Genomic DNA, 24,878 nt, shown 5'->3' on the forward strand with positions numbered 1-24,878 from the left:
ATTAAATAAGCTGCCATCCTCCTTACACAAGTGGCAAAAAGAAACCATCTCCCAACTCATCTAAACTATCCCACTGTGCATAATCACACATTCCACAGCTCATCTCACAGGAGGAGCAAGGTTACTGACTTAACATTACCTCCTCTCTCAAGGCTTATGAGCACTGGGTACTCCCAAACCATCAGGCACAGGCAGCAGAGCTGAGGAGTCAAAGGGACAGAACATTAGATATTCCAAATGTAAACTGCATGTTTTACAGACAACCATTTGCAAAAATACCTGACTTGGAAAAAAAAAGCCTTTCTCCACTCTTAACTGCTTGTACTTACATGGTTTTCATGACCTTTCCATGCCATTCCTTGCTGTCTGCCCTAAGTATTTTTCTGTTATCCCACTAAGTAAAATGGCAGTGCTGCAGACCAGGACACATGGTGTTCCTATACACGAATGCAAAATGTGGAACACCAGTTGTGATGGAAGCTGTTGAATAACATCACTTACCATAACTATATCCTACTTTAGTGATAATTTTGCTTTCAATTAAGCTGGAGTCAGAGTCTATGAGGTGAAAACCAGAGACAATTTCTTACATATTCTAAATTTTAAGCATGATTGAATTGGAAAATCAAATTCTGTCCACCTTCACACAAGGGATTCATTGCTGAAGATCAGCATTTAACTTAGAGCATCCTGACTGCAAAAAAAAAAAAAAAAAAAAAAAAAGAATACACAGACCAGGAAAAACAAGAGTCAAGAAAGACAAGATTAACTTTTTCATTAGATCCAGTAATACTTTTGACATTATTTAAATTTTAATTGCTATTTTATTCCTGAACAACATGTACATCTTACATGTATTCTTGCTTAGAGTGTTACTTAATCAGAAAGTCGTAGCATGTGAAGGTATAGACTAAAACAGCCAGAAAAATGGTAACTGTATATAATAGAAATACGCTGATAATTCTCTGACCAGCAGAAAGAACTCATACCTGCCAGTAGACTCAAGGCACACAGATGACATGCTACACTTGCACCATGAGAGAAGACCTGGAATGTGGAAGGAAGATGGGATGCTCCCCTAAACACATTTCCCAGAAACCTGAAATACCTGGCAACTTGCAGTATTCTAAATATTACAGAACTCCACTGGAGTATTGATCCAGGATGATCAATACTAAAAGTCTCTTAAAATACTATGTTATGCACCAAGACTTGAAACAGCTAAGAAAAACAACATACACCACACAAAGTTCATATAAGCTTCTTCAGTCCAGTGCTTCATTGGGAATTTTAATAAGAGAAAGAGCCAAATATGGCACAAAATGAGTATTGCAGCATGTAACATTTTAATAACAATAACCTTTTAACAAAATCCTGACTGGAGAGCAGGTAAGTCAGAAGAGCTGAGATGAAAGAGGGAATACATCCATAGCAATTTCACTGTTTTTCACTCCTGAGGATTCTGTTATGCCACTTTTAAATCTTCTGTCCAGGAAGACTCATCTCAGTTCTCTTCCCTACAGAACTCCTCAGGTTCCCTGCAAAAATACTTAGGCTCTTTTTTTTGTCTTTAAAATCAAAGAGCATATATATATATATATATGCACATAGATATGATTTAGAATTTAAAATGCAATTCAGGAAACAAAAGGTATGAGACACAGCACATTATCTTCATTATTTTACATGATCTCATCCTCTTCAAAACAATGATAGCCTTCCGGCTGCACTATAACCAGGACTGGGCACAGCACTCCAAATAGTTGGACAAGTGCTCTTTGCAGGAGCTGCGCTGGAACTGAATAGTATCTTGTTTGACTTCCCTCCACTCCTTTTTTCAGCCTGATTTCCTAAGGAAATCAGATTTATGCAATCACTCGGGGAGGGAGGGAAGGGTACACATATGTACATACACACGGCATGCGAATGTCTGTCCATCAGTCTATCTAACCTCACTAATACCTTCTGAGCCCATTGGTCAGTTTCAATCACATTCAAAAGGGGAGCAGACAATATCAGACTTTTAAGTTCTTGAAAGTTTCATGAGCACAGGCTGCGAAGTATGGAAAAGTGTTTCCACAGAGAGAGGCTGTATGTCGTCTTAGACGTCAGTAAACTCACAGGGGAAAGAATAGTTCTGCTCCTTTCCTGCCGGAAAATCTTCAGTCAGAGGTCACAATCAGTGAAAGACGACCAGATTTCTTCTGTTCAAGAGTTTATAAAGTTGCTTAAGTAGAATTCACTATTGCTTCTAAAGCTGTTTTGAACAAACCTGATGTTTTCCACATCATCTTTTTCCTGGTCTAGCATAGGAATGAATTGCCTTACATGATACACATTCCCTCGTTCAGTTCCTTCTCTCAAGACCACTATTTTAAAACATCAGCATTGTACCACACGCCTGGCAGTATTCTACTCCTCTAGAACACAAAGAAAATTGAAACTGGAAGAGTTTAGGGTTTCCTTCAGGTCTCAAGACTAAACAAGTATGTGGCTCTGTGCCATAATCAACTATTGAATAAAGTTGAAAAACGACAGTGCAACAAATATCATAACTATCTTTATTCACCACTACTCTGGAACACCCTTTCAGGCTCTTGTGCTTAAGACAGCTGTACGTAATAACACAGATAACGAGGTTTCAGTGGACATCTCTGTAGTTTTTCTCACATCTCCCCAGTGAACCATACACAGTTCACCTGTATCCAAAAAGCCACCTACAACAAAGTATACTAACAGACTAAAATTCAAGTCTAGGAACACCTTAAGGCATAGATCCACCAACTAAGGAGCGGTCACAAAAATAAAATACAGCCACAGCTGATAGAAGTCATCCTAAGCATCAAAATACCAGACAAGCAAAAAAAAAAAAAAAAGTTCCTTATTAAAAAAACCCCAAAAGCATATATCCATATACATATGTATATATAGATATATATATATATTTCAGCCCTGACATATGCTCCGCGTGTAAATTCTTTAGTCCCGTGACCACACCGAAGCCCGGCACGTTTCCCGGCAGGGCGGTGGATCGGAGGGCTGCTGGGGGGACCGGAGCAGGCAGAGCCCGGGCGGTTTCGGCCCGAAGCCCCGGCCGTTCCGGGGCCACCCCAAGCCCGGGGGCGCACCCGGCGGGGCGCGGCGTGCCGGGGAAGCGCCTCGCAGGTGGGAGGGAGACACCGAGGGACAGCCGGGCCGCACGTCCCTGCCAACCGGGAGTTCGTGCCGTGCGAAGCCTCCTCCCCGCTCGCACAGCCGCCGCAGGGCTCCCCCGGCCAGCACGGGGAGGGCACTCGCCGAGCCCCGCGGGCAGAGCTGCCCGAGCTCCGGCCCCGCTCCTGCCTGCCGGCACGGGGCCATCACGGCCCCGCGCCCTTCCCCCGCGCTCCGGCTCGCTGGGAGCCGGCGAGGCTTTGGGAGCGGCTGGCTGCGGGGAGCCCTTTGTGGAGCGCCTCAATCCCTCTCTTTATTCCGCCGTCCCCGCCAGCCGGTCACTATCCCCGTTCCAGCGCCAGCCCCTCGTAGCAAGGAGCACATGTTTCCTCTCGGGCTCCTGGCCCGCCTTACAACGAGCCACGGCCAGGGGAAGGCGGCACCCGGTACCAAAGCCGAATCAGAAATATGGAATGTGAACGCGCGTGGCAGATCTGACGGGGGATGCAGAAAGAAGCAATCCTTTTCACCCTTTTCGGTCCTCCGCTGCCGCTTTTCTGTCAATTGCCGATACAACAATGCTTCCTTATTGCCTGTTCAAGTAAGTAGGGGGGACAGGCTCCATTCCTCTACGTGTCATTCCTGAGCGAATTAAGCATGTACCAGGCAAAAGGCTGACATACATACACGTAGAGTTGTCTGATACCGGAATGATGTCGAAATCCTCGAGGCGTTAACAGTCAGCTCCCACAAAGAGCACTCAGTTACATCCAGCATCCCCTTTGTCCGTGCATCCTCAATACACACCCGGCCGCTCCTCCATGCGTCCACGCACGCCCCATGTATACGGCCCCTTTGTGTCCTCGCCTCCCCGCCACTCACAAAGAAATGCCCTTTACACAAGGCATGCACCCAGCCTCGGACACAGCCCTTCACCTTCCCCCGAGACACGCGCGACCCGCCGCTGGGCACAGCGCTCCGGTACCTACTTGTATTCAAGAAACAGTCCGTAAACCTCCTAAAGCAGCTTGCAGAATTAGATCCATCTTCCATGTCTGGCCCTAGGAGCAGGGGAGACGAGAAGGAGAAGAAGGCGCCTCTCTGCCGCTGCTGCCGCCTAGGAGTCCTGCTCCCGCCGGGGCCGTCGCCTCCTCGGATCCCGTCGCCGCGGGCTGCTGCTGCTGCTGCAGCACCGAGGGAATTGCAGGACCACGGGCGAGAGGCGGCTGGGGAGAGGAGGAGCCGGGAGTGGTGCTGCCGGGGGCCGCCGGCTGCGGAACGGAGCAGCAAGCCCTGGATGGAGGAAGAACAGAAGAGTCTCCTCCTGCCGCTGCCGACTGGATGGGCGATCAAGTGAGCTGCTGCTGCTGCTGCTGCTCCGCCAACATCTCTTCTTCCTCCTCCTCCTCCTCCTCCACCTCCTCCTCCTGCCGCTCTCGCTGCCTCTCCTCCTCCTTCCCTCCCTTGGAGACTTGTGAGGTTAAAGGGAAATGAGGAGGGGAAACGAGGAGGCGGCGGCAAGAAATAAAAAGAAGATGGAGAAGCGTAGGAGAAGGAGGGGATTGGAACGAGGAAAGGAACCGCTGCCGCTCTAGAGACGATGCTGGCGGAGGAGGCTGTGCCTGTAGCGCGGCTCTTGCTGCTGCTGGTGGTTGTTAGGAGGAGAGAGAGGGAGCTGCAGGCAGCCGAGTCGCCTCCAGGAGCGGGGGGGGGAGGAGGAGACCCGCCGCTGCCTCCACCTCCACCGCTCTGGCCATGGGAGTGGAGCGGGCGGCTGCCGGAGCCGGGCTTTTCCCCGGGTGCTGCAGCTAGGGGGGCCGAGGGGCGGGATAAGATCCGCTTCTCCGGGTTGGACATGCTTCCGCTCTTCCCTCCCTTTCGCGGTAGTTTAAGGCAGGACGTCTAGCAGAGATACGGGAGTAAAGCGAAAGGGGACGCCGAAAAAGGACGGAGCCAAACAAGGGGCAACCGCGGATCGGTCCTCCGTTTCCTCCGGCAACTCCCGGGCAGTATTTCCTCCGCACCCCGGCTCCCCGCCCTCATAAAATCCTCACATTTCCGTTCCCCCTTTAGGCCAGAGAGGACAGGGCGCTACTGACCGCCAAGCGGTTTAAATCCCCTTTAAAGTCCGCGTTTCCCCATGCTCCCACCTCGCATTCAAAGCAAGAAAACGGCAACAATCTGAATTTTCTTCGAGCGAGGCAAATATTGCCCCGTATGTGCGCGCTCGCCTGCAAAGAGGCAGATACAAGTCACTGCAGTGCCGCTTCCACACCAGCCCCGGCCGCCAGAAAACGCCCACTGGCGGAGCCAGCTCTTCCCAGGCTCCCTCCCCCCCTTCTCCCTCCCTTCCTCTCACTGCTAGGTGCGCACACGGGAGCTACAGCACAGCGGTTACCTAAAGGGAAAGGGGGGAGAAACACAAGGAAAAGATCCTCCCTATGCGGTGTCATTATTTTAAACATGCATTTTCAGCTGCTGAGATCAAAAGGCAGACGCCCTGCTATTCCTGAGACGGAGACACCAGAAAGCTGTCCCTCCGTTTCTGTGGGGCATCCAACACCATTTCCACACGAAGATGCGCAGACCCTCCCCGCCGCTCAGCATCACACGTGTTTGCTTTGGGTCTCCTCTGTCTTTCCCACCACTTGGCGCACTGACGGCCACCCACCCCTCAACCCCAGCCCTCCGGCTCCCCGGAGGCTGCCTCACATCCTGCTCTCAGGTGCAGCGTGGCCCCGGGGCTGCCACTGGCCTTGCTCCTCAAGCACAGGCACCGTCGCTCGCCAGTGCAGCCTGTCGCGCTGGCCAGCCGCCACCTCGACCCCGCGTTCGGGTCCCTGGGCATTCGGGGTCCCTCCCCGCCGCCTCACCCCGGCATCCTGGCCTCAGCCCGCCCGTCCCGGTGCCTCGGCGGTCCGCGCCACGGCGGCCCTCAGCGGGGCATCCGCCGGCCGAACGCCCGGCCAAGGGAAGCCCAAAGGCGAGCTCGGATTGGAGCGGGGCCGATGACAGCGCTCCAAGCCCCCGCCGCTTGTATTTCGTTTTCGTCCTAAATTCTCTCTATCCTGGTCGTCAGTTGCCGAGAAGCGGGAGGAGAGGCTGGAGCCCACCGGGATTCATCTCCAGCAGCACGAATGGGTGGCCAGCATCACCAGTTTGCTATGAGGCTCCCCTGAGCCCTGCCGGGCGCTCCCGTCGGGCCGGGCCGAGCGGGACCGCGGCCGTCGTAGAGCCGCCGCCCCGCGCCACCCATCAGCACGACCGGAGCCCCAGGGCTACGCACACCCCGCCGCCGAGCTCCCCTCCCGGGACAGCCGTGCCACCGGTACTGTCAGCGCCGGGAACCGGCCATCATCGTTCATCACCCGGGCAGCCGCTGCAGCCCTTGCTTGGCCCCCCTGCCCTCACCCCGAAGCGGCGGCTCTCACCTGGGCGGGGGCTGCGGTGCCCGGGCGTCGCCTCCCCCCGCCCGGCGGCGGCCGTCGGGTGGCGGGGCGTCCCCGGCCCGCGGCGGGGACGCGGGGGCACAGTGCGGGCTGCCCGAGCGCCAGGCAGGAGCTCCCTTGGGACAACCACGGTGCCGACCGCCAGCGCCGGGGCGCCTCGGGGCCCGGCTGCGAGGGACTGCTGCCCGGCGCCGTGCCACCCCGGCGGGGCAGGACAGCGCGCCCGGGGCTCTGCCCCGCAGCCACCTGGACGGGGCGGAGGGAACCGCTCTCCCCAGGTGGACGACGCATCGCCTCGGCGCTCCCCCCTGCCAGCGGGCGGAGCAGTGGTCGCCGCGCTGGTTCCCACCTCGGCGGGGCCGCCGCCGTGCCGCTGGCTGCAGATTTTGTAGAGGCGCGGCGGGACCCCCGCGCAGCCCGGGCGGGCGCTGCCCCGCGGGGCGGATGGAGCGGGTACGGCCGCCGCCGTTGCAGATACTGGCGGAAAAGATGTTTGTGATGCCGCTGCCAGCGGGGTACCCGAAAAGCGGGAGATTCTGTTTTGCTCCTCTACCTTCCCGGAGATCAGACCTCCGCGCTGTCCGCCGCCACTCCAGATGCTGCATTTACCAGGTCCAGGTGTCGGTGGGAATCCTCATCGAACTACCGCAGTCTTCCTAATTCCGTTCAAAATTAGGCTCGCTCTTTCGAATTTCGAGTCCTGCTTCAAAAACAGTGCAAGCCTACGCTTTTAGGTTTTATTTTAAATCGTTCAAGTGTTTTATATTTATCATTTCAGGACTTCTTTTAATACTAGAAAACACACCAACTCCTGTTACAGCTAGAGCCCTTATGTATCAATCTCTAACACTGAAAAAGATATTCTTTCTTCTGAAAATAGCAACATTCTCAAATTAAAGTGCCTTTCCAGCCAGCTTAATGTTCAGTAACAGTGCAAAACAATCCATAGAGTTTGAAAAAGGTTTAGGATGCAAAAACAGATTAGAAATTCTAACTAAACAAACAAAAAACCCACAAAAAAACCCAAGAAGACTCAGGTTTTACTAAACTGTTTCCATCTGCATGGTTCTTAAAACCTGTTGCTTAAAAATCCTGAACTAAAATGCAGAAAACTGAATCTGTTTTGTGATCCACTTTCTCTTAAGATATTTGCCTTTACCAAAATAGTTTAAAAACTTCTATTTCACATGCCTATTTTGTATGAGATTCTTCTCTTTCCTTAAGTCCAACCGTTACATGGAGAGATTTTCCCTGAAAACTGCAGCACAAGGACTAGAGATTCAGTGAATATTTAAATTCTCTGAAAATTTTATTAATGGACACAAAATTTCAGTAAATTGTGTTTCATTATTGCAGACTGTTTGTTTAGCAATTAATATTTTCTTATTAGAAAAACTCTTATACTAAAATGTTTAAATTGAAACAGCTAATCAGATTGAAACGACTGACAAAAAGAAAGAGCCAATCACCCGAAAAAATTAAAGCAGGTCCTTTAGGCTGATCAGTCCCAAATTGTTCTGTCAATTAAAAGAGTAAAGTACGGAAATTGTACACCATCAATTTATAATTGTAGAAATCTTGTATAACTATGCTAATCTATGCTAAATTCCTCAATTACTGCTCATCCAAACTGCAATTGTCCAAATATCACTTTCTCAGACTGGATTATCCATGTATTTATACGAGGCATATCAATTGTGCATGTATAAATATGTATCTGTATGTTCATCAAACAGGCAAAATACATTTTAATTTGTAAAAAATCATCAGATATTCTAGAAAAGCAGCTTTCAAGTTAAGGGTTATTTACAAACTATTCATCTGATTACTATTCATTAGCCATTGGCAATTCCTACCTGATTGATCACCTGCTTCTTGGCTGGGCAAGCAAAAAAAATCACATAAAAAAGTTAGAAGATAGTGAAAATTATTTTTCAAGCTCTTTACATTTATATTTGTTAATTACACAGATTTGCAGATGTTATCTCATGGCCATCTCAATACCTGGGGATAAATTCGTGGTGAATCACATTTGCTCCTCAATGTCAGTCTGGGTTTTCATTGTTCAGTCACCATCAACATTTCCATTGGCACAGAGCAGTGATGTCACTGACCCCACAGTGGTACTAACTATATACTCACGTCATTTACCAGAGAAGTCTCACCCACTCCAATATGAAACAGTGAGATCTGCTACATCATCCCCCCCACACATCCTCTCCCCCTGAAGAAAGAGGTTGGTGCATTCCCACGTGCCAGGTGCAAGGGTTCAGGTACAAATGCTGTGTGTCAGTGCAGCCATGAGCAAAGGATTTTAGTTGTATTTACATAGATAAACGTGATTTCATGGGAATTCAGAAGTCACAGCACATTAAAGCCATCAGGAGGTCACTGAAGCCATCAGGTGCATTGTACTTACAAGCATAGGCCTGGTTTGAAAGCAGCAAATAAGACTGTTTGGCAATAATTGGGCAATATTAGTCAACATACTTCATGAAAAACATTGTGGGGAAAAAACAAAGTTATAACAAAGGTTTTTTTGGTATTAAAACCAGCTTAAACCAAAAACCTGTTCTTTCCCAGTTCTGTTGGCTCCATTTTAAGAATGACAGTGACTCATCTTTTATCTGGTCCCACTCTTTTGTCTGGTAAATCCTCTTATCTCATCTTAATATCCTGAGTCCATTCTACCATGTATGACCAATTTCTTGGGAAAAAAAGATTAAGAAGAAATAGGACAGAATATGGGGAAAGGGAGTTGATAAAAACATAGGATGACAGCAGTAGAGGAGCTGACAGAACCAAACACCTGAATGTGGGTGAGACAGAAGCAGCCTCAATTAAACAGAGAGAAGACAACCTGCTGGAAAAGTGGGGCAGGGGCAACAAAAGTATAAATGCAGCTAAAATCCAAGCTCTGAGGCTTCTTAAATACAAGTAAAAATATTTATGGAAAAGTCCTGAGCAAGTTGATAAAAATAATTGTTTTGATTTTGTCTTTTTTTTTCCCCCAGGGATTTTCTGCTAAATGATCTTACAGAATGTAGTAATTGCCACCCAGATACTCAATTGCTATCATAAATTAGAAATATCCAGAAAATACATTGTTTCCTAAAATCTTATTCTATTAACTTTTAGGGTAATTTATAGAATTTCTTACTTCATAAGAGTTTGTTCTTACAAAGGACAATTCTGAAACACCACACTCGCACAGGGAGTAAGTTTGTTTAAAGGCTATATATCAGCCTTTTTCTTTGATTCACACAAACACTCATCCAAGCCACCTCTTTTCCACACAAACATTAATTGCACATGTTGGTAACTGGCAAACATGTCTAGTAGCCATCTTGAAAATATTCTGGGGAATTACCTAGTCCAGGTGCAGAAGAAATACTGTGAGATAGAAAATGAATGACAATTCTTACAAAAAATGAAAAAATCTCTTATTTTTTAAGAAGTCCAAGTCTGTTCAGAGATAACTGACACCCAGAAAAACAATAATCAAAAAATGTAGATAAATATCTAGTTTACTTTCAGTATTTTGTTCAGCTCTGCTATGTCATTGCACTTTCTGCTCAGCTTTCAACACAGCTGAAAGGTTCTGTGGCTAGAACTATATATGATAAAAGCTTGTCTAGAAGTGCTATGCTGTGTGATGTATGATAGTGGGTACATTAATAAAGCTGTGAAGACCATGTCTTTTCCTGCCATTTTTTTTACTTTCTCTTAGAAACATACAAAACTATGAGAAGTTTTCAGAATTATTTTCCAGGGAAAAACTACAATCCTTTATGGAAAGGAAATACTTCATGTGCAAAGGTAGGACACTTTTAATCACAAGATTTTCTGGTGGACTAAATGTTACTAAAATATTACTAAATATTACATTGAAATTAAAAAAATAGAATTCATTTTAAAATGGGGAAAAAAAAAGCTGGTGTCAATATACAGAGGAAAACATTTACAATACTTGTACTCAGATTTGTTTCCTATAAAAGACTCTGAAATAAGCCAAACAAAGCCTTATGAAGCCATCTAGCATTTTGTGCTTTCCAATGCAGAACAAAGAACAGATATCTATTGGTTTTATTTAGAGAGTTTTCAGAGAGCAAAATGGCTGCTTGCATTTAAGTTACTGTTATTAAAGTAGGGGACACTTCTCCAGAAAAAACTGCCCTTTAAAGAAGTTAAAATTCCTGTAGCAGCTTTCTTTATGGAGATGCTTTATTAAAAACGAAAAGCAGCATAAATACTGCAAGCTTTCTGATACAAAAAAACATTTTTGGCATCCTGTCCAGCAGAACAGGATCATGGCCTGAGACCTGAGCCTCTGAAGAGGTAATGAAAAATAAACAGCAAAGGATGTAATAGTTAGCATGGTAGGCAGCAGCATTGCTGTTACCTAGTACTGTTGGAAGAGCTATTTTTATTGCAAGAAAAATAAACAGCATTATCAGGATTTTTGTATTTCTACCTTTCTGTTTTCATAATGCAATCTAGAGTTAATTTATAATAGAAATTTGTTACAATTTGCTGTCTGCTACAAACAAACAAGTTATTTCTATTCTGTACTGAACTGGAACATAAAAATTCTATTATTTACATGAACTAAAGAATAGATTTAACAAAAGTCCAAAAGGAAAGGTAAATACTGACTTACATTGTGCTCATTCACCGTGAGTTGTGTGTGCATCTTGCTAGCACACAGCACAGAGTATACACTGCTATTTTCACAACAGGGATGCCAGCTTTCCCCCTAACTCTCTCTTGCAAGCCCTTTCTTGATTTTCCCAATCTTTACAACCAAAAGCAAAATTTTCCCTAATATAGTTTGAATGGTTCACAAAAAGTCCTACTGGCAAATTCTTTGATGCAATTATCAATCTCAGCTCTGAGTTTAAGTGTATAATTTTGATCCAGCCTAAAGCTACAGCTGGTTTCTCTACGATATTAACAGCAGTACAAAAAAAAAAAAAAAAAAACCAAACAAAAAAAAACCCACAAAAAAAAACAAAAACAAACAAAACAAAACAAAACAAACACCAAAAAACCAAACCAAACAAACCCCAGAGACTGAGTCTAACTTTCCAACTTTTAGAATTACCTATAAACAAAACAACTTTGTGTTGAATGCAGGCACCTTGTTGCGATGTCTAATCATTACTCTAGGGAAGTAAGTGCTTTTTAAGAACACTTCACTCTTTTCAGTTGAATTCCTCCTTCCTTCAGTTGCACTGGCTACTAAGCTACCCGCTATGAGGAACAGGACTTTTACTCCTGCCTTTCTGTTAAAAAAATCAGACCTGAAACTGTAGCTGTTGACAGTGAAATGCAGTCATTAGTCTTTAGGGTTAACACCTTGATGAGACAAAAAGTGAAAAGAAGTACATACCTCTAGCAACCACAGATTTCATGTGTTTTCTAGAAAGTTGGTTTCAAAACCATGACCTGTTTCTATATAGAAGCATACCTTTGCAGTCCTGAAAACTAAAAAGCTTGACTTTGAAAATGAAAGCTTGAACTCTTCAAGTTTGTTATACAAACGTAGCTGTCCCAGATGGGGTCTCAGACTGCTGTAACATGCATTCATTCAACACAACTGAGCTAATAAAATTGAGAAATGTTTATTATCTAAGCAACTTTTCTCCATCGTATCCTAACCTTAGGAACCAAGAAATTCAAACAAACGTATTTCTTTACAGCAACATACATGCTGTAAAGAAATGCACACTATGAACATGCACCCGCTGTCTTTATATTCCACTGTAGGACATATATTCCACCATAGGAAACACATTATACCCTTTTCTTGCCTGTTCTTCCCACTTCTCCCCCCTATTTTTTTCTCTTTTTCTTTCTCCCCCTTTGTCTTTTTCACATAGACATATTTCTCTAGCTGCAGAATTAACAATATAGATTTTCTTTGTGCAATATTTTAACATCAGCATGTGAAACCCACCACACAGAAGGCTGAAGTATTACTGCTGTCATCCTAGAATAAATAGTCTCACATACACAGCCCTAGACCATTGCAGAACAGCTTTGATTCAGTACAGTTCTCCTCTAGAAATAAAATAATTATCATATAATTCTATTCATTGGCTTGTATCACTTTGTTTACTTATTCCCCATTATCTCCTTTGCCATCATCCAGCAGCTCCTGTTATTCCCATAGCTTTCTCTCTCTCATGCATGATCCATTTTTCTCTCCAGTTTACTGTTTCTCCCCATGCTGCCACATCTCCTACATCTCAGAAAATGTACTTCAAGCTGGCAGCATCTCTGTTCTCTCAGCTGCAACAAACTCTTCACCTGTTTTCCCTTTACTACTTCTAAAATCTTTCTCCAGACTTTGGATAAAATCTTCCTGCCCTTCTGCTGTGCAGGTCCCACAAAAAGCTCTAGTCCTCAAAAGGGGAGGGAGATTCTTCCCAAGCCTTGGGTCTAAATAAAAGTTAGCTGTTAAAGTAGAAGGGGAAGGACAGAGACTGCTTGTTCTCTACCAGAAGCCTGGGGCTGCCTATGGAGGAGGCTTTAAGATGGTAGAAATTAAGCAGCATTATCTTATCAGCTTGGCCACAGAGACAGGGAGTTTTTCATCTCTTCTGCTTGATATAGGTCCACCAAATGAATAACTGGGAGGCTTGAGTACAGATCACAGAGTTCAAGCAGAACAAATAGGACATCCTACTCCATGATAACACAAGACCAGCAGCCTGGAAATAAAATAGGCACAAACAATTTCTTTATGTTCTCTCCTTAGAAAGAAAGTAAAATTGGATTCCATAGGTATAACTGACAGGAGTCCTGTTCAGGTTAGGAATCTTTGTATTCTTGCTAGCCAGACAGGGCAGGGATTTTAAAATATATTGATTGCTTTATTATTTAGAAAATAAATATGGAACTGTATACTGCTGTCATATTTGGAAAGAACAGACCTGAGCATTTACAAAATTTTGAAAAAAAAGTTTATTTGAACTTTTTTCCATTTTTGTCTGTTAATGTCCTGCACCTTTAGGACAAAATCAGAAGGGAAAGCACAGTGTAACCCAGTTGATCTCTACAGCATCCTCAGCTCTCTCTAGCTGGATACAGTCTGGAGAGATGTAAATGCTGAACCTTGGGTATAACTATTTTCAAAGCAAAGCAACAATGTGGTTCCCACCAAACCCCATAACTCAGAATCCGTACACTGAGAAAGGTTCTGGCAAGCCTCCATTTTCCCAGAGCAGAAAAAGTAAATAACACAGTGATCCCAACACCCAAGTCAATCAGACCATCTCTACATCTGATATGGCTCATGCACACTCAGATATAATTATCTATCATTATCTTTTTTTTTTTTATTCAGTACAGACTGACATCCAGACAAAACAAGCCATTAATGCAGGAGCAACTCTGGGTTTATTTCTGGAGGAAGGATTCCTTTGTGAGACTGCAAACCTCCCATTTGGCTAAAGCTCTCTGTGAGGTTTTCACCTGAGGTTACTCTAAGTTATCGTTTGACTGAATGGGCTTTCACCAAATAAAATCTGAATAATTTTATTGGAAAAGCAAAACTTTTTTGCTGCCAATAGCTTTTCCTGTTTACCAGCATATGCTCTGTAGATGGTTTACCACAATATAAACTTAAATTTGAACACCATTTTTCTCACCTAGAAAACTGTGGGAGTAAATATTTTGAATATTTAATTCCCATGGAGCTCTAAAATAACAGGACAACATTAATGCAGCTGTAAATGATCTATAGAGGAGGGCTTTAAATGAAAGGGAAAGGAAGCCACAAGAACCTTTAGATGGAGGAGGGGAAAAAACAGACAGGCAAAATTTTTAAATTATATCTTCCACTTTTTTGACATTTGGTATTTAAAGAGAGTAGTACTATCTCTCTCAGACCATTTTCCTTGACTAATCAAGGCACAATCTTTTAGTTCTTTTATATAACAGTTGTTCTGTTTCCTGGTGTCTCACCTTATAAGCCCTTCACTATGCCTCTTCCACTTGGAATTCACTTTTCCTCAGTGCAGGTGACTACAGCTGCAGACAGCTCTGGCTAATGTTTTACAGACAGCTTGAACATTTGCCTGTTCTTTTGGATACATTTTGCCTGATACATCATGATCACAGTACAGGGAGGGTGGGAGGAGGAGTCACTGCTGCCCAAGTCATTTTGTGATGAACATAGCCATGAGGACTTTCTTTCCTTTTGGTTGTTTCCAGCTGATGAGCTCAAAGACAGCAATCATATTCGTCCCTAGGTGAATGATATTGCACTTTGAACTGCTATGTTTCATTCTGCTTCCAGTCATACAGACTTCAGAGCTCTCTGAATCATACTGCAGTCTGCACCAGTTCCCCTCTGTGAAGAAAATGGACTCTCAAATTTTATAACCTATAAACTTTGCTAACACACCCTTACTTGCATGTAGGAAAGAAAATAGAAAGCCAGTTCAGTCCCCAGACAAGTTCTTGCTAAATTCAATTTGCAACCTTCCTTATGCCAATAGAGCATTTGTCTTCCCCTTAGCTATAAACACTTCATTTTCAGGTGGTCCACAGCACTCAACATATTTCTGCAGACTTCACAGATACTCAAGACATTGCCTGACAGCTTTGCAAAACAGGGAAGCAGTATTCATTAATACTGCCTTACAGAGGAAGAAACACAAAAGTTGTTTTTTTTTTTTCCTGAAGTTATGCAGGAAGTTTTCAAAAAGTGTCATAAACAGACCACTGAAAAAATTACGCAGATGCATTCTGGTCCCCGCTCTGTTCCTCCGCCTGCAACATCACTGTCTGTTCTCTCCTCCATCACACGTAGGAGCACAGAGTCCAGGCTGGGGCTGGCTCCAGGCAGAGGCAAAGTAAGCAGATCCCGAAAGCCGCAGACTGCCGGAGGGCACCTGGCTGCCTGCTCTGCCTTTCCAGGAAGGCAAGCAGACGAGCTCTTCCAGCAGGGTAGCCACCCAAAGAGCACAACTCCAGCCCTGCCTAAAAAGCCTCCTGCTGTCTCAGCCACCAAGATCATGACCACAATGCATGTCTTGTATTTAGTGCCTGCTGTCCTGCTTTTTTAAGGAAAACAAACTTCTGCTCTCCTTTGTTTTCCCTCTTCCCATGGCCATTTTTCTTTGCTATACGTGACACTAAACGTGTTTTAAAACAAACCCTCCTATTCAACGGAAGTGTAATTTTTCAAAACCACCCTCATGGCTTAGATCAAACCATCCCTCCTATGAACTGCCAATCTTCTATGCAAGGCCCATTTACCAAGAATTAAGTTACAATGTACATAAATGATTTAATTTGAGAAGACATTTAGAAACCTCAAATAACAACAATTGACCTGTTATTTGAATAAAAACCCAAAACAAAACAAAAAAATCTACCCAATCCCCACCCATCTATGTTTGCTTTTAGCTCATAGTGAGATGTAAAAAAGCCCCCACCTCTCCAGTTAAACCTACCTTCTTGTAATTGAGAACTGTTCTTTGTAATCAGATATCTGGCCTGGCCTGAGCGTAGAAGGAGGATTCCCACCTAGAGATTAGTGCACTGTTAATATTAACAGCTTTCATGAGATCACTGCATTACTCTGCCAAATGAAAATACTTGATCCACATGAACTATGCCGAAGACTGACACACAATTTGAGGTGCTTCTGAGATTTTTCTTAGATTTTCCCAATAGCTGGGTTTCAGGCAGCAATACAGACATAACTGACACAGCGGCAGCTGCTGCAGTCGCACTGGCCTGTACTCCGTTTTGGACACAAACAGCCTGACCCCAGCAGGATTTATTACAGCTTCTACTTCTGTGTATATTGTTCAGATTCAGGTTTTCAAAAGACTTTTTGAAACCAATCTTGTTTTGAATAACAACAACAAAAAGTTAATTCACACTACTACTCTTCCATGAAAATCAGCATAGCTATATATCAGCAAAGACACTTCTTTTTTAGAAGAGAGATATCAGTGTATACCACATTCCCAACTCTCTATAGCATTTTAAGGAAATGCAAGAATAAATGTAGGAAGGAATGAAATAAACCTAGAAATCTCATATATGAAAGTACAAAAGAAAAAGGAAAAACAGCTGTGTTAATCAGATGGTATGTTAAAACTCAGAAGGAAGGGAAATATAGTGAAAGGTAATGGAAAAGTAAATGAAGTCATCTTGGAACTCTGGGGAAAATTTTTGCCATTTAGCTAGTAGTTATTTTAAATCTTACCACACCCCTGCAGCAGTTTCAGGCAATCAGAAATATGTTTATCTAATGCACCCTTCAAGTTCTTGCTTCCCAAACCATAAAACAGCTTTCCTGGTGAGACGTCCAAGGCAAACAATGATAATTCACTCATTTACCTACATAAAAGATTGTGTCCTTGCTTTGACTGAAACCTTGCACCTGTTTTTTTCTGCTTTGTGCCAACATAAAGACACAGACTTCAATGGATTGGGTTATTTCTACAGCAGTCAAAGAGAAGAGTGAGACCACATGTTTTTGGCCTTTTCTTCCAGCCCTTCTCTTGTCTTCACTGCCTTATTCACTCTCCATAATTCTTCTATTTTTCCCATTTATATGCCTTTCCAATTGCAGCTTACAGGGATATGGCTGAGATGAGGGTCTCTTCCTTCCAAGAGCAAAAAATGCAAGAAGTTATTTAAGCCTGAGGCTGCAGGTGAGTACTTGCTGCAGTTACATGGGACAAAGAGTAGATGCATTTCTCTATAAGCACAGGACGTGAGGGTAGTCTAGGAATCCCCATGCAGGTATTTGAATTGCATGAAGTGAGCAGCAGCAAATAACTTCAAGCCCACCACTCCAACTAGATGAATCTACCAGATGGAAAATCACTGAAAAAGCTAACAAGACTGTCATTTTGCTGATTAGTCAGCATGTGCCTTCCAAGCCTGTTTGAAAATAAAACAAAAGAAAACAAAGCAAAAAAGTCTCAGAAAGACAGGGAAAGCAGAATTACAATTGGGCTTTCCTTGCATGAGACCAAACCAAACTGCCCACATATGTAGACACAGTCTCCACTGGCTATTTAGATATAAGGTACATTTTTCAAGCTCTGTATTAACTGTAAAATGAAAGGTATTTCTTTATAGTTCTTTATAATAAGTATAATTTTAAAAGAAAACCATGTGGGACAAAAGGAGCAGATGCTATATGAAAGCATCTTTACACTAGAAAAATTGTTTAAAATTCATTCTTCCTTGGATGATTAGGCTACTCACCAAAAGTTACTGTGGGAATCATTACGACTTTGCAGGTAACTTTAAAACCATTATGTCCTGCTGTTTGGGAAATGTGTTTACTTGAAAAATAATTTTTCTGAATTTCTTTAATTTGTCATAATTATTTGCATTCTATCTCCCATAAAAGTGCAACAAAATGGTATTTTTGACTCCATTAGTACATATTATTGGTTGTGGTTTTTTTAGAGATTTGCATATTCCAGGTACAGGCATTGACTGAGCCTCCTCAGCTGACAGGTCACTTCAGCCCATGTTTAATCCTTGGAACATTTTGTTCTTATGTGTTTATGGACTGTGTGAACACTGTGCTTGCACAAATGACTATTACACACACTAAACTAACTAATTAACACAATGCTGAGGTATACCTAAGCACTTGTGTATCTTGATGGTACCTGGTTGTTTTCAGAAACTTGAAGACCCAGGGTTGTGTAGTGTAGTTAATAATTAAGAAGGTTTGCTTCTTCTCCAGAGATGCTAAAACTGTATAACTGATTAAAAATATTTCGAATATGCAATGTGTAACCATGCTGTGTGAATCACTGCTATTTTAAAAATCAGCCTAACAAGGTTAAGCTTGAAATTAGAAGTTCACCTAAGTTTCAGAACTTAGACTGGTAATTCAATGAATGAGACTAGGAAAAAATCCTCTCCCATGAGAGTTTGTTTTACAGTTGACTTCACTGAGATTTCTTGCAGATTCTTCCTACAAATAGACTCTCTCCCAGCAGGGCAAGACCATCAGGCAGGCTTATCTGCAATGGCCTCTACTATGTTCCTAGCCACCTTACCTTTGAAAAAAATTTTTGAGGGAAAGGGGTATGCATGTTTTAACCAGAGCTTTTCACATGAAGAAGTCTGGAAAAACAGATTATGAATAATGGCTTCAGAACAAAGCCCAATCAACAGAGTGCCTTCTCAAACTGGTAACTGGCTGAAAGAGTTGGTTTAACTTGTTCTGTGTGATAAAATAGTACCAAAGAGTAGGAAGCAATCTAAAAGTACTTGTTTTCATATGTTAGCAATAGTGTTTTTGTAAAACACTAAAATACTGTCAGAAATTAAAGATTAAAGCATGCAGCATAAATTTAATGGTTGCCAAATATCTCTATCCAGTATTGTTAGAAACTCTAAAACATGCCAATCACAAATGCCTCCTGGACACTGATTTTCTGCCTTACTGTCATGCTCCTTCCCTCGCCCCAGTCATCAGTTTTCCCTTGCAGCTCTGTGAATCAGAAAACTCAACACACTCTGAATCACCCCAACACTCATCGAAAAGGTAACTCCCCAAGCAACAATTTGCTTGATGTGGTGATTGCAAACAATATATATGTGGCTGAGGGACAAGGAGCTGCGTGTTACCACCACACAGTTTTGGTCGCCAAGGCCAGCTGAGCTCAGCTGGGAAAAATACTGCACCTTTTAAAAAGTTTAGTTATTTCCCCCCTTGTTTTTTTTTTTTTTTTTCTCTTAATGAATGTGTTTGCAAAAACAAACACATAAGAAAAGAAAAAAGACAAAACCAAACAAAGTTATTTTAAAGCTGTCTGGAATAAAAAAAGTATAAACATGAAACTAAACATGACTTATGCATGCAGACATACAAAGATCCCCAAAATCTCTTGAAATATTAGATTTTCTTGACCCTATATTCATGTTCAAGAAACTGCACTATATTCATGCTGGGAGATATTTTTGGGACAACTTGATACATCTAAACTTAGATAGCATCTTTTTCTGCTCTGTTCCCCTCATTGAATCCATTTTAAAATGAGAATTAAAGAAAAAAAATTACTTACTCTTCCAGTAGAGCAGCATCTCTCAGGGGTGCATGGACTAAGAAAATACCCTGAGGGCAGAGAGGGTACTCCTGGGTTGGGGATAGCACTCTGTTCCAGAATTAGGTCTCCCTCTGGCAGCCCATCTTCCACCCCACAGGACAGGAATTCCTCTCTCTCCTGCCCATCCTCCTCACTCAGTCTCTTAGATGGCATATCCTGCTCTCTCATCCTGCTCGCTGTTAACAGGAGGACCATAACATTTTAGCTAGTTATCCCAGCTGCTAGCAGTTTGGTCCCTCTCCCTTAATAAAGGCCTGCAATGAGGAGGTGAAACTGACAGCCCAAATTTGCGCTGCCTACTCCTGATTCTTCATGCAGGCAGACTAGCATTGCCACTACCAGAAAACAGGAGTTATTGCTCAGCAACAAGTGATGGAAGTTCTTACACTGTTTTTTTATGATGGAAATCTCTTAGGCTTGCCTTCCCTCCATTTCTGCAGGTGTAAGTGTTACTGAAATAATTTTTATCTCCTTATCTTTCAGGTCTTTGTAGATAGAGCTTTTCCTTCTTGTCTTTCTTAGCTGTCCCCTTGACAGATTTTGCATGTGAGTTACTAGGAGTTAGTACCTTGCTTCATTTTAACATCTTTATGACTGTGCATGAATCATGGCTGCAAAGCTGAGTACAATGAAGGCCTCTCCAGAAAGGTCTTACATAAATCCTGTTCCCTGTGCCTATAAAAACATAATCATTTCTCACTGTGCTATCACTGGAGCAAGGCCTTGGTCTCCATGGGTTTGAGGTGGGCTCTGGCCCCGGGAGATCCAGTTCTCTCCAGACCCACCCAAACAGGTGCCAAGCTCTGTACCTTCACCTGCATTCAGGCCCCGAGGGGGTTCCATGTGCTCTCCATTCCCCTACCTCTGAGCCAATGTCAAACTCCTTATTTTACTTTCCAGTGTCTCTTTACAAGCATACCCCCTTCCCACTAGCCCATCCTCCTCCTCTTGCTGTCTCCATCTACTCAGCCTGGCCCTCCCCCATCTCCATGCACTCTCTCTCCATCCCCTTTGTGTTCCCCTCACATGCCTGCTTGCTTTTCATGCTGCCTATGCCTGGATTTCTCTCCTTAAACCCCATCTGGCATGCATTCACTTTCTTCCTCCCACTTTATTCCCCTTCTCAAAATTAACTTCAATAAAACTTAAACAGTGGTCTCTGACACATTCAGAAAAAAAAAATGCCTTAAAACTTATTTATATTAATCTGGAAAACTCACCAATATCAGTCATCTGAGTAAGTTTTTCCAACAAACATGCCAGTCTCACCTCTATTCCCTTTCTCTCCTCTTCCCTCTCATCCCTCTCCATGTTGCCCTTCTCTCTTGTTTGTTCTACTTTCAGCTTTGACTGGAAGCTTCTCAGGGCATCTTTATCTCCGTCAAAAAAGTGCTGTGCATCTTGATAAAAGGGAGGATTGAGATGAATGGAACCAAAACATCCTGCTAATTCCAAACACTACTGAATATCCTACAGTTAAGCTGTGTTAATAAACACCAGCCAGAAAGGGTGAGAAATTACTTAAAACTGTTGCTTTGCTCTCCCAGCTAAAGGCAGCAGAATCCACCAGTAATTTTAGGCAAGCAGAGAAGCCAGGGACAAGAAGGAGAGGCAGGGACAGCTCCTGACCAGCTGTGAATGGGGAAGGAACAAAAAGTCTTGTGACAGAGGCACAACTAACTCTCCTACCTATTTCTTCAGCAGTACCCAATGGCAAACTGAAACCATAAAATTAATGCATAACAGGTTGGTTGCATCGACATAATAGCCTAGCATCAAACACAAAAAGCAGTATGTGTTTGCATGCTGGCAATGCAATAGCGAATTAGCATTTTTAGTAACAATAAAGGAAAAGCAAAAACATGTCCAAGCAACTTCCTCTGCAGGGTAGACCATCAAAACCAGTACAATGGTAAAAAATTCGAGTGGAATGGATAACTCAGGAGGCTGCTCATAGCAAGGGAATGCACTTTGAGAATGACAAGACTAACAGTTGAGTTATTAATGTCTTAAGACTCAATACAGTACTCCTCACCCCTTTAGAAAAGGTTTCTTATTTCATGTGCAGAAATATTCTGCCAAGCAGAGCTCAAATCTTTCTCCATGCTCTGATGGCTTTTTGGTTGCCTGTAGGGCATTAATGGTTGCAAATAATTTCTATAAAAGGGAAGTCAACCACACTTTGAAAATACATCTTTGGGATGAAAAATTAAAAAGTTTTCTTGGTAGTTTCAGTGGGAGAAACACTAGGCTAAATTGCTTGCAGATTTAACTCTTTTTTCATTTGGAAGAGCCCTCTCAGCTAGAGTAGAAGAAAATATTATACTACTTCTGAGCCTAAATCTCAGTCCAGGCCTGCCGCTCTCCAGGATAATGGTGAGAAGCAGATGGAGTTTCCACCAAAGGGGTGACTTCAGCATCCCAGAATAGACTCCCTGTAATCCAGGAGGAAGTAGCTAGTGACCTGCTGAGCCATGTAGACACTCACAAGTCTAAGTCTGGATGGTATTCAGCCAAGAATAGAGCTCGCTGAGTCGCTGTCCATCATTTATCATCAGTTCCTGGCTAACCAGGGGGGTCTCGGACAACTGGAGTTGGCCAATGTGATACCCATCCACAGGAAGGGATGTAAGGAGGATCCAGGGAACTGCATCCTCACTGACCCCGGTGCCTGCCAAGCTTATGGAACAGATCATCTTGAATGCATTCACATGGCACATACAGGACAAATAAGAGATCAGGCCCAGCCATCACAGAGGTGGGAAAGGAAGGTTCTGCCTGACCAACTTGATCCCCTTTTATGACCAGAGGACTCATCTAGAGTCTGGGGATGTTGTCTACTTGGACTTAAGCAGATTTTGACACTGTCACCCATGACACTCTTCTGGAAAACCTGGTAGCCCATGTCTTGGACAGGTCCACTCTTTGCTGGGTTAAGAAGTGGCTGGATGGACAGGCCCAGAGAGTGGAGGTGAATGGTGCCACATCCAGTTGTCAGATGGTCACCAGTGGTACTCTCCAGGGCTCAGTACTGGGCCTCAGTCCTGTTCAATATATTTATTAAAGATCTGGACAAGGACATCAAGTATACCCCCAGTGAATTCTTAGCCAAAACCAAGTTGGGTGAGCTGTTAATCTGCTTTAGGGTAAGTAGGATCTGCAGAAGGATCTGTGCCACTGCACTTGGCATTGGTGAGGTCACACCTCAGATTCTGTGTACAGTTCTGGGGTCCTCACTCCAGGAGGACAACAAGATGCCACAGCAAGCCTAGAGAAGGGCAAAGGAGCTGGTGAAGAGCTCTAGAGAGTGTCATATGAGGAATGGCTGAGGGAGCTGGGGTTGTTTAGAAAAGGAGGCTCAGAGCAACCCTATCACTTTCTACAATTTCCTGAAAGGAGGTTGTAGCCAGGGAGGTTTGGCCTCTTCTCTCAGGCAAATTGTGACAGGAAGAGAGTACATAGGTCTCAAGCTGTGCCAGGGGAGGTTCAAGCTGTACATCAGGAGGAATGTCTTCATGGAAGTGATTATTAAACATTGAAATGGACTTCTCAGCAAGGTTGTGGATACCCCATACTCAGAAGTGTTCAAGAAATAAATGAACGTGGCACGCAGTGCCATGGTCTAGTTGACAAAATGGTGATCTGTCAAAGGTTGGACTCGATAATCTCAGAGATCTTTTCCAACCTAAATGAAATTATTCTGTAATCTTATTGGCATTTTCATGGTCCAGAATTTCTATTAGAAAGAGCAACCACAACCTTCCATCTGAAAATAAAATTAACTTTTGATTGATTATCCCTAGCCATTACCATGAGAGGAATCTCAACACTCCTTCCAGTTTATTGACCTTTGGTTACTAAATGGTTGTCAAGAACAGGATTTTTTTCATGGAGAAGTTTTAAGAGAGGTAATTAGTCAAAGCATCTGACTGCAAGAAAGTGCTAACACCCATGAAAGTTACTTTTTAAGTACTTGAAAAGCCTCATACAGCTTTCTAATAGTACTAGAAAATATATTTCATCAACAGTTCTTCCCTGAGTTTTTATCTCTGCTAAACCAGAACCCCAGGGACAGTCCTGGAGCCTGAGTCAGTGATGAAAGCAGACTGTGTCCAGCAACCACTAAACATTTCCTAAAAAAATCACCAGAATTCTACTGAATTTTTTACTCTCTTTCATTAAGAAGAACATTGAGTTGTATTACTATGAAGTCGCGGTTGCCTGAACCTAGCTTTATTTTTTTTTTAGACTTCATTTAGACTATGTATTTACCAATTTACTTGTCAGTGCTTTGAAGGAGGGACAATCTACTGTTCCACATTCAAGCACTATAAAAAAACAGCACAACAGACCTCTGTTCTGGGTTAGTCCAAGGTATTCTTAAAAAAAAAATAGCAGCTGGTCGGTACAGGGGACAGAAATTAAAAAAATAACTCAATTGACTTTTCTTCACTGGAGTTCAGGAGAAACTTCTGCCTTATGCAAACAGTAGCACAGTGGTCTCCTCTTAGTGTTTACAGTGCCATAGTGACAAGACCTTGGCATAAGCAATTTTTTTTGTCAGGGGAATACTAGGCTGCTCACTGAGCCTCCCTGCACGTACATGCAGTGTGTACTAATGTCAGGGAACAGGAGTGATTAATGAAAACCTCATCTGAAACACCTTACTACTTTACAATAACAGTCCAAAATGCTGTAGCCATAACACAGTGTTAAGATGTGGTTGATTTAGCCACAGCTGTGAAAGACTAAGTTTTATTTTGGTGCTTTTTAATAAGAGGGAAGGAAATGCCTCACATTGCTCAGCAATGATTCCTTTGGGCAATTAGGAACGACATCAACAGGCTGGAGGGATGTTTGCCCAGAAAAAATGAAGGGCACGGGCCAGAAAGCAACAACAGCAGACCCTTGGAGGTTTGGAAGTAACATGAAGGCTACCCAGAGGCAAGACTGGGAACATCTTATATCAGAGAAAACAACAGTAGCTGCATAAAACCCATGCTGTTTTCTGTTTCCAGGTTTACAAAAGCTTCTGCAAATGAGTAAGCCATGTGAAAATCTTAAAAGGTTATAGATAAGACATGGAGTAAACTCAGCTGTATCTGTGTCACAACCAGCAATATGCTGCATTCCTAACGAGAAGATCCTGGATACATTTTGGAAAGGA

The 24,878-nt window shown here is 43.5% G+C and overlaps 1 protein-coding gene across 8 annotated transcripts in view; it reads right to left on the reverse strand.

Annotated features, from left to right (window-relative positions):
• Positions 1 to 24,878, reverse strand: part of PDE10A (phosphodiesterase 10A) — a 351,678-nt gene that overhangs the window by 168,722 nt on the left and 158,078 nt on the right. Inside the window, exons 1-2 of one of the 8 annotated variants that reach the window (XM_077782080.1) lie at positions 5,304 to 5,387; positions 4,143 to 4,446 (exon numbers count right to left, since the gene is read on the reverse strand). The exons of 3 other annotated variants lie outside the window; for them this stretch is intronic. In XM_077782080.1, coding sequence (XP_077638206.1) covers positions 4,143 to 4,206 — 64 coding nt within the window. In that variant the 5' untranslated portion in view covers positions 4,207 to 4,446; positions 5,304 to 5,387. 4 more of the 8 variants (XM_021544160.3, XM_021544162.3, XM_021544165.3 and 1 more) reach the window with 4 other exon arrangements.

The sequence above is a fragment of the Lonchura striata genome, chromosome 3, assembly GCF_046129695.1.
Source record: "Lonchura striata isolate bLonStr1 chromosome 3, bLonStr1.mat, whole genome shotgun sequence".
NCBI lineage: Eukaryota > Metazoa > Chordata > Aves > Passeriformes > Estrildidae > Lonchura > Lonchura striata.